This window comes from Nerophis ophidion, linkage group LG26, assembly GCF_033978795.1.
Source record: "Nerophis ophidion isolate RoL-2023_Sa linkage group LG26, RoL_Noph_v1.0, whole genome shotgun sequence".
NCBI classification, from domain to species: Eukaryota; Metazoa; Chordata; class Actinopteri; order Syngnathiformes; family Syngnathidae; genus Nerophis; species Nerophis ophidion.
The window spans coordinates 7,929,941-7,944,834 of record NC_084636.1 but is presented as its reverse complement, the minus strand read 5'-3'; the positions used below and the strand labels follow the sequence as shown (position 1 = coordinate 7,944,834).

At 39.9% G+C, this 14,894-nt stretch overlaps 1 protein-coding gene across 1 annotated transcript; it reads right to left on the bottom strand.

Annotated features, from left to right (window-relative positions):
- Positions 1-3,444: 3,444 nt before the first annotated feature.
- Positions 3,445-13,828, bottom strand: LOC133543888 (zinc transporter ZIP3-like). The gene is made up of 3 exons (XM_061888772.1): positions 13,754-13,828; positions 8,920-9,172; positions 3,445-8,858 (listed from the first exon to the last, which is right to left on the bottom strand). Exons 2-3 carry the CDS (start codon positions 9,127-9,129, stop codon positions 8,139-8,141), a joined length of 930 nt encoding a protein of 309 aa, XP_061744756.1. The 5' UTR covers positions 9,130-9,172; positions 13,754-13,828; the 3' UTR covers positions 3,445-8,138.
- Positions 13,829-14,894: the final 1,066 nt, after the last annotated feature.

Sequence of the window (14,894 nt, the reverse complement as noted above, 5' to 3'; positions counted from 1 at the left end):
CTCCTGTTGTGTTGATCATACTTTGCCAATAAAGAGGATTCTGCCCCACCGCTTCAACCCTGTTCTTTTCAAAAACTAAAAACCACCATTTTTGTTTTTATTGTTTATAATTCATATATTAAATTGGATTAACATTGATATATGAAATATGATAAAGAACATGATTGTTTACGTCAAAGTCCTATTGTGTTTAACATACTTTGCCAATAAAGAGGATTCGGCCTCGCCGCTTCAACCCTGTCCTTTTCAAAAACTACAAACCACCATTTTTGTTTCTATTGTTTATCATTTATATATTAAATATGATTAACGTTGATATATGAAATATGATAAAGAACATGATTGTTTACGTCGAAGTCCTTTTGTGTTTAACATACTTTGCCAATAAAGAGGATTCGGCCTCGCCGCTTCAACCCTGTGCTTTTCAAAAACGACACACCATTCTAGTTTTTTATGTTTATCATTTATATATTAAATATGATTAACATTGATATATGAAGTATGATAAAGGACATGATTGTTTACGTCAAAGTCCTGTTTTGTTTAACATACTTTGCCAATAAAGAGGATTCGGCCTCGCCGCTTCAACCCTGTCCTTTTCAAAAACGACACACCATTCTAGTTTTTTATGTTTGTCATTTACATATTAAATATGATTAACGTTGATGTATAAAATATGATAAAGAACATGATTGTTTACGTCAAAGTCGTATTGTGTTTAACATACTTTGCCAATAAAGAGGATTTGGCCTCGCCGCTTCAACTCGGTTCTTTTCAAAAACGACACACCATTCTAGTTTTTTATGTTTGTCATTTACATATTAAATATGATTAACGTTGATGTATAAAATATGATAAAGAACATGATTGTTTACGTCAAAGTCGTATTGTGTTTAACATACTTTGCCAATAAAGAGGATTCGGCCTCGCCGCTTCAACCCGGTTCTTTTCAAAAACTACAAAACACCATTTTAGTTTTTATGTTTATCAGTTATATATTAAAATATGATTAACATTGATATTTGAAATATGATAAAGAACATGATTGTTTACCTGCAACTCCTGTTGTGTTGATCATACTTTGCCAATAAAGAGGATTCTGCCCCACCGCTTCAACCCTGTTCTTTTCAAAAACTAAAAACCACCATTTTTGTTTTTATTGTTTATAATTCATATATTAAATTGGATTAACATTGATATATGAAATATGATAAAGAACATGATTGTTTACGTCAAAGTCCTATTGTGTTTAACATACTTTGCCAATAAAGAGGATTCGGCCTCGCCGCTTCAACCCTGTCCTTTTCAAAAACTACAAACCACCATTTTTGTTTTTATTGTTTATCATTTATATATTAAATATGATTAACGTTGATATATTAAATATGATAAAGAACATGATTTTTTTTATGTCAAAGTCCTATTGTGTTTAACATACTTTGCCAATAAAGAGGATTCTGCCTCGCCGCTTCAACCCTGTCCTTTTCAAAAACGACACACCATTCTAGTTTTTTATGTTTGTCATTTACATATTAAATATGATTAACGTTGATGTATAAAATATGATAAAGAACATGATAGTTTACGTCAAAGTCGTATTGTGTTTAACATACTTTGCCAATAAAGAGGATTTGGCCTCGCCGCTTCAACTCGGTTCTTTTCAAAAACGACACACCACCATTTTTGTTTTTATTGTTTATCATTTATATATTAAATATGATTAACGTTGATATATGAAATATGATAAAGAACATGATTTTTTTAATGTCAAAGTCCTATTGTGTCTAACATACTTTGCCAATAAAGAGGATTCGGCTTCGCCGCTTCAACCTTGTCCTTTTCAAAAACGACATGCCATTCTAGTTTTTTATGTTTGTCATTTAAATATTAAATATGATTAACATTGATATTTGAAATATGATAAAGAACATGATTCATTACGTCAAAGTCCTTTTGTGTTTAACATACTTTGTCAATAAAGAGGATTCTGCCTCGCCGCTTCAACCCTGTCCTTTTCAAAAACGACACACCATTCTAGTTTTTCATGTTTATCATTTACATATTAAATATGATTAATGTTGATATATATGAAATATGATAAAGAACATGATTTTTTTAATGTCAAAGTCCTATTGTGTTTAACATACTTTGCCAATAAAGAGGATTCTGCCTCGCCTCTTCAACCCTGTCCTTTTCAAAGACAACAAACCACCATTTTTGTTTTTATTGTTTATCATTTATATATTAAATATGATTAACGTTGATATATGAAATATGATAAAGAACGTGATTGTTTACGTCAAAGTCCTATTGTGTCTAACATACTTTGCCAATAAAGAGGATTCGGCCTCGCCTCTTCAACCCTGTCCTTTTCAAAAACGACATGCCATTCTAGTTTTTTATGTTTGTCATTTAAATATTAAATATGATTAACGTTAATATTTGAAATATGATAAAGAGCATGATTCATTACGTCAAAGTCCTTTTGTGTTTAACATACTTTGCCAATAAAGAGGATTCGGCCTCGCCGCTTCAACCCTGTCATTTTCAAAAACGACACACCATTCTAGTTTTTCATGTTTATCATTTACATATTAAATATGATTAATGTTGATATATATGAAATATGATAAAGAACATGATTTTTTTATTTCAAAGGCCTATTGTGTTTAACATACTTTGCCAATAAAGAGGATTCTGCCTCGCCTCTTCAACCCTGTCCTTTTCAAAGACAACAAACCACCATTTTTGTTTTTATTGTTTATCATTTATATATTAAATATGATTAACGTTGATATATGAAATATGATAAAGAACGTGATTGTTTCCGTCAAAGTCCTATTGTGTTTACCATACTTTGCCAATAAAGAGGATTCGGCCCCGCCACTTCAACCGTCTTTTTCAAAAACGACACACCATTTTAGTTTTTTACGTTTATAATTTATATATTAAATATGATTAACACTGATATACGTATGAAATATGATAAAGAACATGATTGTTTACGTCAAAGTCCGATTGTGTTTAACATACTTTGCCAATAAAGAGGATTCGGCCTCGCCGCTTCAACCCTGTCCTTTTCAAAAACGACACACCATTCTAGTTTTTTATGTTTGTCATTTACATATTAAATATGATTAACGTTGATGTATAAAATATGATAAAGAACATGATTGTTTACGTCAAAGTCGTATTGTGTTTAACATACTTTGCCAATAAAGAGGATTCGGCCTCGCCGCTTCAACCCTGTCCTTTTCAAAGACGACACACCATTTTAGTTTTTATGTTTATCATTTATATATCAAATATGATTAACGTTGATATATGAAATATGATACAAAAAACATGACTATCAAGTCCTTTTGTGTTGAACATACTTTGCCAATAAAGAGGATTCGGCCTCGCCGCTTCAACCCTGTCATTTTCAAAAACGACAAAACACCATTTTAGTTTTTCATGTTTATCATTTATATATCAAATATGATAAATTTGATTAACATCGATACATGAAACATGTCATATATCAAATATGATAATTATATACGAAATCGGATCAAGAACACAAGCACAAGATAAAAATCCGTATCAAGTCAAGTAAATAACGACGTACAAAACATTGATTTAGCCTGAAGGTGTCTACATAGTTTGTAGATCTACCTGATTCTAGTAGATCTATCTAATCTCGTTCTATCATTTCTAGACCTGTCATGTAGTTCTATCCGTCACACATTTCCAATTCTAGTTCTGTCCGTTCTAGTTCTACTTGTAATTCTAGTTTTAGCCATTCTAGAACGACCTGTAATCCTGCTTCCATCCGTCCTAGGTCTATCGTTTATCCATTGCAGATGTACCTGCTTCATTCAAGTCCTGTTTTTTGCAGTTCTACTTGCCATTTCAGTTTTGTACTTTCCAGGTACACCTGTTCTATATCTTCCTGTAATTACAGTACTGTCATTTCTGGACCTAACTGGAATTTTAGTACTATCATTTCTAGATCTACCTACAATTATAGTTCAATCAATTCTGGATCTAATGTTAATTATCGTACTATCACTTCTAGTTTTACCTGTAACTATTGTTCTAGCCATTTTAGTTTTGTACTTTCCAGGTACACCTGTTCTAGATCTTCCTGTAATTACAGTACAATCATTTCTAGGTCTACCTGGAATTATAGCTCAATTATTTCTGGATCTACCTTTAATTATAGTACTATCACTTCTAGTTTTACCTGGAACTATAGTTCTATCATTTCTAGTTCTTCCTATGATTAAAGTTCTATCCCTCCTAGATCTACCTGTAATTATAGGTTATACCTCCTAGATCTACCTGGAAGTATAGTTCTGTCCGTTCTAGATCTTTCTATAATTATAGATATATCTGTTCTAGCACTTCCTCTAAATACAGTCCTATCCGTTATAGATCTCCCTATATTATAGGACTATCCCTCCAAGATCTACATGTAATTACAGTTCTACCTGTTTTAGATCTTTGTATAATTATAATCTATCCCTCCTATATCTACCCGTAATTACATTTCTACCTGTTGTGGTTATTTCTATAATTATAGTCTATCCCTCCTAGATCTACCTGTAATTACAGTTCTACCTGTCTAGATTGTTCTATAATTATAGTCTATCCTTCCTAGCTCTACCTGTAATTACAGAGGCTATCCCTCCTAAATCTACCTGTAATAATAGTTATATCCCTTCTAGATCTACCTGTAATTATAGTTCTGTCCCTCCTATAACTACCTGGATTTATAGTTCCATTCGTTCTAGGTCTTCCTAAAATTATAGTCTATACGTTGTAGATCTTCCTTTAAATACAGTTCTATCCTTTCTTGATCTACCAGTAATTAAAGTCTATCCCTCCTAGATCTACCTGTAAGTATAGTTCTGTCCGTTCTAGACCTTTCTATAATTATAGTTGAACTTTTCTAGCACTTCCTCTAAATACAGTCCTATCCGTTATAAATCTTTTTATAATTATAGGTCTATCCCTACTATATCTACCTGTAATTACAATCCTACCTGTACTAGATATTCCTACAATTATAGTGCTATCCCTTCTAGAACTACCTGCAGTTATAGGTCCATCCCTCCCACATCTACCTGTAATTATAGTTCTAAGCTATCTAGCTCTACCTGTAATTTTAGTTACATCCGACCTAGGGCTTCCTGAAACTAGTACTATCGGTACTAGACTTCCTCTAAATACAGTTCTATCCTTTCTAGATCTTCCTATAACTATATTTCTATCCCTCTTATATATTTAGCTGTAATTATAGTTCTATCCCCTTCTAGAGCTACTTATAATTACAGTCCATCCCTCTTAGAACTACCTGTAATTGTAGTTATTTCCGTTCTAGATCTTCCTATATTATAGTTCTATCTGTTCTAGCACTTCCTCTAAATACAGTCCTATCCGTTATAGTTCTTTCTATAATTATAGGTCTAGCCCACCTAGACCTACCTGTAATTACAGTTCCACCTGTTCTAGATCTTACTATAATCATAGTACTATCCATTCTAGAGCTACCTGTAGTTATAGCCTATCCCTCCCACATCTACCTGTAATTATAGTTCCAATATTTCCATTCGTTCTAGGTTTTCCTGAAATTAGTGCTGTTCTAGACTTCCTCTAAATACAGTACTATACGTTCCAGATATTTCTATATATATAGTACTATCCCTCCTACATCTACCTGTAATTATAGTTCTATCCTTTCTAGATATACCAGTAATTATAGTACTATCCGTTCTAGTTCTTCCTTTAAATACAGTTCTATCCTTTCCCTTAAATACAGTTCAAACAGGTCTAGATCTTTGTGTCATTCTAGTGTAGTCCTTTCCAGGGTCACCTGTACTATCCAATAGAGCTTCCTGTAAAAAGAGTTCATTCCAGATATGTGGTTGTAGTTGGGTTTGTTCCAGATTCACATGTTCTAGTCATTCCAAATTTGTGGTTTTAGTTGGGTTTGTTCCAGAATCACGTTTGAGTCATTCCAGATCTGTGGTACCAGTTGGGTATGTTCCAGATTCCCATTTTCTAGTCATTCCAGATTTGTGATTCTAGTTGGGTTTTTTTGCAGATTCCCATGTTATAGTCATTCCAGATTTGTGGTTCGAGTTGAGTTTGTTCCAGATTCCCATGTTCTAGTCATTCCAGGTTTGTGGTTTTTAGTTGGGTTTGTTCCATATTTACATGTTCTAGTCATTCCAGATCTGTGGTTCTAGTTGGGTTTGTTCCAGATTCACATGTTCTAGTCATTCCAGATCTGTTGTTCTAGTTGGGTTTGTTCCAGATTCACATGTTTTAGTCATTCCAGATCTGTGGTTCTAGTTGGGTTTGTTCCAGATTCCCATGTTCTGGTCATTCCAGGTCTGTGGTTCTAGTTGGGTTTGTTCCAGATTCACATGTTCTAGTCATTCCAGGTTTGTGGTGCTAGTTGGGTTTGTTCCAGATTCCCATGTTCTAGTCATTCCAGGTTTGTGGTTCTAGTTGGGTTTGTTCCAGATTCACATGTTCTAGTCATTCCAGATCTGTGGTTCTAGTTGGGTTTGTTCCAGAATCCCATGTTCTAGTCATTCCAGATTTGTGGTTTGAGTTGACTTTGTTCCAGAGTCCCATGTTCTAGTCATTCCAGATTTGTGGGTCTAGTTGGGTTTGTTCCAGATTCACATGTTCTAGTCATTCCAGATTTGTGGTTCTGGTTGAGTTTGTTCCAGATTCACATGTTCTAGTCATTCCAGAGTTGTGGTTCTAGTTGGGTTTGTTCCAGATTCCCATGTTCTAGTCATTCCAGATCTGTGGGTCTAGTTGGGTTTGTTCCAGATTCACATGTTCTAGTCATTCCAGAGTTGTGGTTCTAGTTGGGTTTGTTCCAGATTCACATGTTCTAGTCATTCCAGATCTGTGGTTCTAGTTGAGTTGGTTCCAGATTCCCATGTCCTAGTCATTCCAAATTTGTGGTTCTAGTTGTTTTTTTTCCAGATTCTTATGTTCTAGTCATTCCAGATTTGTGGTTTGAGTTGAGTTTATTCCAGATTCACATGTTTGAGTAATTCCAGATCTGTGGTACTAGTTGGGTTTGTTCCAGATTCCCATTTTCTAGTCATTCCAGATTTGTGGTTCGAGTTGAGTTTGTTCCAGATTCCCATGTTCTAGTCATTCCAAATTTGTGGTTCTAGTTGTTTTTTTTTCCAGATTCTTATGTTCTAGTCATTCCAGATCTGTGGGTCTCATTGGGTTTGTTCCAGATTCACATGTTCTAGTCATTCCAAGGTTGTGGTTCTAGTTGGGTTTGTTCCAGATTCACATGTTCTAGTCATTCCAGATTTGTGGTTCGAGTTGAGTTTGTTCTAGATTCCCATGTTCTAGTCATTCCAAATTTGTGGTTCTAGTTGTTTTTTTTTCCAGATTCTTATGTTCTAGTCATTCCAGATCTGGGGTTCTAGTTGGGTTTGTTCCAGATTCCCATGTTCTAGTCATTCCAGTTTTGTGGTTCTAGTTGGGTTTGTTCCAGATTCACATGTTTTAGTCATTCCAGATCTGTGGTTCTATTTGAGTTTGTTCCAGATTCACGTTTGAGTCATTCCAGATTTGTGGTGCTAGTTGGGTTTGTTCCAGATTCCCATGTTCTAGTCATTCCAGATTTGTGGTTCTAGTTAGGTTTGTTCCAGATTCACATGTTCTAGTCATTCCAGATCTGTGGTTCTAGTTGAGTTGGTTCCAGATTCCCATGTTCTATTCATTCCAAATTTGTGGTTCTAGTTGGGTTTGTTCCAGATTCTTATGTTCTAGTCATTCCAGATTTGTGTTTCGAGTTGAGTTCGTTCCAGACTCACATGTTTGAGTCATTTCAGATCTGTGGTGCTAGTTGGGTTTGTTGCAGATTCACATGTTCTAGTCATTCCAAATTTGTGGTTCTAGTTGGGTTTGTTCCAGATTCACATGTTTGAGTCATTTCAGATCTGTTGTACTAGTTGGGTTTGTGCCAGATTTACATGTTCTAGTCATTCCAGATCTACTAGTAGCTCTGCCCGTTCTAGATCCCTGTGTCATTGTAGTCTATCATCTTAGATCTACCTGTCCAGGTCTAGTGCCAAGCGCACTCTGACCTGCAAGGTCAGGGGGGGTCACCATCGGATGAAGGCGAGGGCGGCGAGTGCGGCGTATCCGAGGACCAGGAAGAGGACTTTGAGGAGGCGGTCTGCCTGGTGCTCCAGTTCTGGCGCCAGGATCTCGAAAAAGGTGACGAAGAGGAAAGTTCCGGCGGCGAGCCCCTGCAGCACCACAGAGACCACGCCCCCCGCTAGTGTCTGAGCAGAGTCGATGGCCACGCCTACGGCGGCGCCCAGCGGGATCATCAGGCTGACGGCCACGGCCATCTTGGCGGCGTCCTTCATGCCGAGGGCCGCCTTGGCCGCGCTCACGCCCAGCGCGGCGGCGGCCAGCGTCTCGTGCACGGCCACGCCCAGCAGGAGGCGGCCGAACTTAGCGGCGTCCTCTTGCAGGCCCAGCGCCACGCCCTCGAAAACCGAGTGGGCGGACAGAGCCAGGACCAGACTGGCGAGGCGCACGGGCCCCGCCCCCGCCAGCTGCGTGGGGTTCAGGTGTCCGTGGCGGTGGCCGTGACGGCGTCCCTCGGAGAGGAAGGGCGCGTCGCACTCCGAGTCGCTGCCCGCCTCCGAGCTGCCCCGGTTGAAAGTCTCCAGGTCGATGAAGGACGGCGTCTCCTTCCTGAAGGTCAGCACGCTCTGCTCCACCAAGACGCTGACGAAGAAGCCCACCATCATCATCGTCTCCGCCGCCGGATAGTCGCCGCCCACCTTCAGCCGCTGCAGCACGTCGTTCGCCTGCGGAGACGCCACACGCTTAAGGCCCGCCCGTCACATGACCCGCCGCGTGCGTGCTTACCTTGGCTCTGACCGCCGGCAGCAGCGCGTTGAAGCAGGTGGCCAAGAACACGCCCCCCGAGAAGGCGTTGCAGAGCGAGACGGCGCGGCGGTAACTTTGCGCTTTGCGGCGGTCGGCCGCCAGGAGGCGCGCCGGCACCAGCACGCCGGCCAGCATGAGCGCCAACAGCGCCAGCAGACCCAGCAGCTTGGCAACCAGGATGTGCATCATGCTCGCCCCCTACAGCCAGGACCCCGCCATCGCACCTGTTTACCTGGAAATAACATCAGTACAAGTTACATATATACATCCATCCATTTTCTACCGCTTGTCCCTATTGGGGTATTGGGGAGTGCCGGAGCCTATCTCAGCTGCATTTTGGCCGAAAGCGGTGTACACCCTGGACAACATGTGTGTGTGTGTGTATATATATATATATATATTAGGGGTGTGGGGGAAAATCTAATCGAATACGTTGTGCGATTCAGAAAAGATTCTCATTTTTAATTATTTATTTATTTTTTAATCAATCCAACAAACCACTACAGAGCAATACCATAACAATGCAATCCAATTCCAAAACCGAACCTGACCCAGCAACACTCAGAACTGCAATAAACAGAGCAATTGAGAGGAGACACAAACACCACACAGAACAAACCAAAAGTAGTGAAACAAAAATGAATATTATCAACAACAGTATCAATATTAGTTATAATTTCAGCATAGCAGTGATTAAAAATCCCTCACTGACATTATCATTAGACATTTATAAAAAATAATAAAAAAAGAACAATAGTGTCACAGTGGCTTACACTTGCATCGCATCTCATAAGCTTGACAACACACTGTGTTCAATGTTTTCACAAATATAAAATAAGTCATATTTTTGGTTTGTTTAATAGTTAAAACAAATTTACATTATTGCAATCAGTTAATAAAACATTGTCCTTTACAATTATAAAAGCTTTTTACAAAAATCTACTGCTCTGCTAGCATGTCAGCAGACTGGGGTAGATCCTGCTAAAATCCTATGTATTGAATCAATACAGAATCCTTTTGAATCGGAAAAATATCGTTTTTGGATCGAGAATAGAGTTGAATCGAAAAAAATCGATATATTATCGAATCGTGACCCCAAGAATCGATATTGAATCGAATCGTGGGACACCCAAAGATTCACAGCCCTAGTATATATACACATATAGACATACATATATACTAGGGCCGCTTCGGGTCATGTTTCTGCTAGCGGGGTGTATAAAATAGTCAGGATGTGTCATGAATACAAAGGATTCTGGGTATTTGTTGTGTTGCGTTTATGTTGTGTCACTGTGAGGATGTTCTCTCGAAATGTGTTTTGTCGTTCTTAAATGGTGTGGCTTCACAGTGTGGCGCATATTACTAAGAGTGTTCAAATTGTTTATATCACAACCATTAGTGTACTCTGTGTCACCCAGTATGCCTTGCAGTCGTGTGTGTGTTGCCGCGGAAACCACACACAACATGAAGCTGGACTGACAACCAGGTCATACATGTTGTAGTAGGCGACAAAGTCAATGACTTCATAGCACGCCCTAATACTTATTATCTGGGTGACTGCCGGCATTCATTCAAGAGAATAATAGCGTCTCCTATTGTCTTCTTCGCTTTATGACACGGGAATACCGATCCCAGAACCATGGATATCAAATATTTCCGGATGGTTCAACCGCCACCCGCCCGAATCTAATTAAAATCTATTTTTTCGTCATGTCAACCGCCCGACCCGCGGTTTATCCGCCGACTCCGCGGATGAGACCGCAAACATCTCTAATATATATATATATATATATATATATATATATATATATATATATATATATATATATATATATATATATATATATATATATATATATATATATATATATATATATATATATATATATATATATATACACACATATATATACACATATGTAGGTAGTGTTACACATTGTTAAATTGATTCAAACAACCTTATTATTGAACCTTTAACAGCAAAAACTGATTTTATCTGAACTTTTATGACATGGGTGTCAAACTCTGGCCTGCGGGCCAAATTTGGCCCGCCGTGTAATTTCATTTGGCCCTTGAGGCAATATCAAATTAACATTAGAGTTGGCCCGCCGCTGTAACACCGCATTCACCGCTAATACTCATACTTGTCAACCCTCCCAATTTTCCCGAGAGACTCCCGAAGTTCAGTGCCCCTCCCGAATTTCCACCCAGACAATAATGTTGGGGGCCGGCCGTAAAAGCACTGCTTTTGGCGTTCTTTACATGTCGCCACGTCCGCTTTTCTTCCATAAAAACAGCGTGCCGGGCCACTCACATAATATATGCGGCTTGTACACACACACAAGTGTATGCAAGGCATACTTGGTCAACAGCCATACAGGTCACACTGAGGGTGGCCGTATAAACAAGGTTAACACTGTTACAAATATGCACCACACTGTGAACTCACACCAAACAAGAATGACAAACACATTTCGGGAGAACATCTGCACAGTAACATAACATAAACACAACACAACAAATACCCAGAACCCCTTGCAGCACTAACTCTTTCGGGACGCTACAATATATTTTGATATTTACCTCAGAAGGCTGCAAATAGAAAAGAGGTGTAGCTGAGATATGCGCCAGCGCCCCCCGCGACCCCAAAAAGGATGGATGGATGGCATTAAATTAGTATTTAAATTTTATTTGATATGCCATTGATATTTTTTAATCATTATTATTATTATTCTAAACTCGATTTTGCATGTCACTATAAAGTTACTGTATACAAGCCTTGCTTGTTCAATGTTCAATGCAAAAACCCACAGCAAACAAGAATGACAAACACATTTCGGGAGAATATCCGCGCCGTAACACAACATAAACACAACCGGACAAATACCCAGAACCCCTTGCATCACTAACTCTTCCGGGACGCTACAATATACACCCCCGCTACCACCAAACCCCGCCCCAACTCAAACCCGCCGCCGAAAAAAGGCATTAAATTTGTGTTTTTATTTTATTTGATACTTGGTTCGCATTGCCGGCAGTAAGTCGAACACATTTCCAGTGAGGGTTGGACTCCGCCAAGGCTGTCCTTTGTCACCGATTCTGTTCATAACTTTTATGGACAGAATTTCTAGGCGCAGTCAAGGCGTTGAGGGGTTCCGGTTTGGTGACCGCAGGATTAGGTCTCTGCTTTTTGCAGATGATGTGGTCCTGATGGCTTCATCTGACCGGGATCTTCAGCTCTCGCTGGATCGGTTCGCAGCAGAGTGTGAAGCGACCGGAATGAGAATCAGCACCTCCAAATCCGAGTCCATGGTTCTCGCCCGGAAAAGGGTGGAGTGCCATCTCCGGGTTGGGGAGGAGACCCTGCCCCAAGTGGAGGAGTTCAAGTACCTAGGAGTCTTGTTCACGAGTGGGGGAAGAGTGGATCGTGAGATCGACAGGCGGATCGGTGCGGCGTCTTCAGTAATGCGGACGTTGTACCGATCCGTTGTGGTGAAGAAGGAGCTGAGCCGGAAGGCAAAGCTCTCAATTTACCGGTCGATCTACGTTCCCATCCTCACCTATGGTCATGAGCTTTGGGTCATGACCGAAAGGATAAGATCACGGGTACAAGCGGCCGAAATGAGTTTCCTCCGCCGTGTGGCGGGGCTCTCCCTTAGAGATAGGGTGAGAAGCTCAGCCATCCGGGAGGAACTCAAAGTAAAGCCGCTGCTCCTTCACATCGAGAGGAGCCAGATGAGGTGGTTCGGGCATCTGGTCAGGATGACACCCGAACGCCTCCCTAGGGAGGTGTTTAGGGCACGTCCAACCGGTAGGAGGCCACGGGGAAGACCCAGGACACGTTGGGAAGACTATGTCTCCCGGCTGGCCTGGGAACGCCTCGGGATCCCCCGGGAAGAGCTAGACGAAGTGGCTGGGGAGAGGGAAGTCTGGGTTTCCCTGCTTAGGCTGTTGCCCCCGCGACCCGACCTCGGATAAGCGGAAGATGATGGATGGATGGATGGATGGATTTTATTTGATATGCCATTGATATTTTTTAATTATTATTATCTGAAACTGGATTTTGCATGTCACTATAAAGTTATATAAGCCTTGCCTGGTCAATATTCAATGCAAAACTTGTTTGGGTCCCTATTAAAGGGTTAATTTTTTTCAACCTCGGCCCGCGGCTTTGTTCAGTTTTAAATTTTGGCCCACTCTGTATTTGAGTTTGACACCCCTGGTATATAACATCCTATTTTGTCAGCAAAAACATCTTCACAAAAGTCCGGGCCACGTGCGCCCACTGGTGGTTATGGCCGCCCACAACTGCATAGACTGTCAAGTAAATCATGTTCCACTTCCGACAATGAAAAGGGAATCGGAACTATATCTGAATTAGTTTTTTTTTTGGGTTTTTTTCATACGCCACATTTAGTCCAATTTTTTTTTGATGGACCACTGTGATGGATACCTATGACGTCACACAAAGGAGTCTTTGATTGACACATCGCAAACGAAAAATTTAAGACATTTCCTCTCAACAATCTGTTCCGCGTATAAAAATACTGAAAGTTACTACTTTAGGTGACGTTACCTAGTACGAAGATATATACTAACGCTATCAATTATATTAAAGGTTTGTTATTATTATGAATGCACTTTGATGCTGAATTACGTGCTTCTTGAGGCCGCCATGACATTTCCTGCTTCCGACTGCGGCCTTGAAGGCAGCATAACGCCTAAAGCTTGCGACTAGAACAACAACACGACCTTAATAACGAAACTATTGGCACAAAAACGCATAAATGTGTGCGCTAATGTTCCAAATTACCTGAGTGAGTCGTATTCAACAGCAGGTGTAGTCTTGCTAGCTACTTCCGCGATGACGTCACAGCACACCGGTACGTGATTGGTGGATGGGCTGATGACGTTTATCACGTTTACAAATGAAATTTCGACACAAACGTTGAATTCCGTTTTTGTTTTTTTTTCAAATATGTATATTTTGTTTCAACCAGTAATGTAAATTATAAAGTGTATTAAAGGCCTACTGAAAGCCACTACTAGCGACCACGCAGTCTGATAGTTTATATATCAATGATGAAATATTAACATTGCAACACATGCAAATACAACCGGGTTAGTTTACAAAATTGCAATTTTAAATTTCGCGCCGAAATATCCTGCTGAAATATCGTGGTATGATGATGACGCGTGCATTTTAGGGGACATTTTGTTCCAGCATCGTTCCCAGCTAGAAGTTGTCTGTTTTCATCGCATAATTCCACAGTATTCTGGACTACTGTGTTGCTGAATCTTTTGCAATTTGCTCAATGAATAATGGAGACATCAAAGAAGAAAGCTGTAGGTGGGAAGCGGTGTATTGCGGACGCCTTTAGCAACACAAACACAGCCGGTGTTTCATTGTTTACATTCCCGAAAGATGACGGTGACGCTTTACTATGGAACAGAGATGTCAAGCGAACACGGTTGGATTGGACCACACACACAAAGTACAGTGTATTATGCTGCGGTCATTTCGAAAGATCGTGTTTCGAAGAGGGTCCCTTGCGAAAGGCAGACCCGTCGACTGGTGCTGAAAAAAGGTGCGGGGCCGACCTTCAGGTTGTACAGGTACCTTATAATCTCACTAAAACACTAGTAACATAATAAGCAGATAAGGGATTTTCCAGAATTATCCTAGTAAATGTGTCTAATAACATCTGAATCTCTCCCACTGCCCTTTAGTCCTTTTTTTTTTCTTTCTAGTCCTTCAGTCTCACTTTCCTCACCCACGAATCTTTTAATCCTCGCTCAAATTAATGGGGAAATAGTCGCTTTCTCTGTCTGAATCGCTCGCGCTGCTGGTGGCCATGATTGTAAACAATGTTCAGATGTGAGGAGCTCCACAACCCGTGACATCACGTGCACATTGTCTGCTACTTCCAGTACAGGCAAGCCTTTGTTATCAT

Coding starts and splice junctions, on each gene's coding strand:
- LOC133543888 (XM_061888772.1), bottom strand. CDS start 9,129: ATGATGCACATCCTGGTTGCCAAGCTGCTGGGTCTGCTGGCGCTGTTG. Junction 8,859..8,919: donor TGCCGGCGGTCAGAGCCAAG/GTAAGCACGCAC, acceptor GCGTCTCCGCAG/GCGAACGACGTGCTGCAGCG.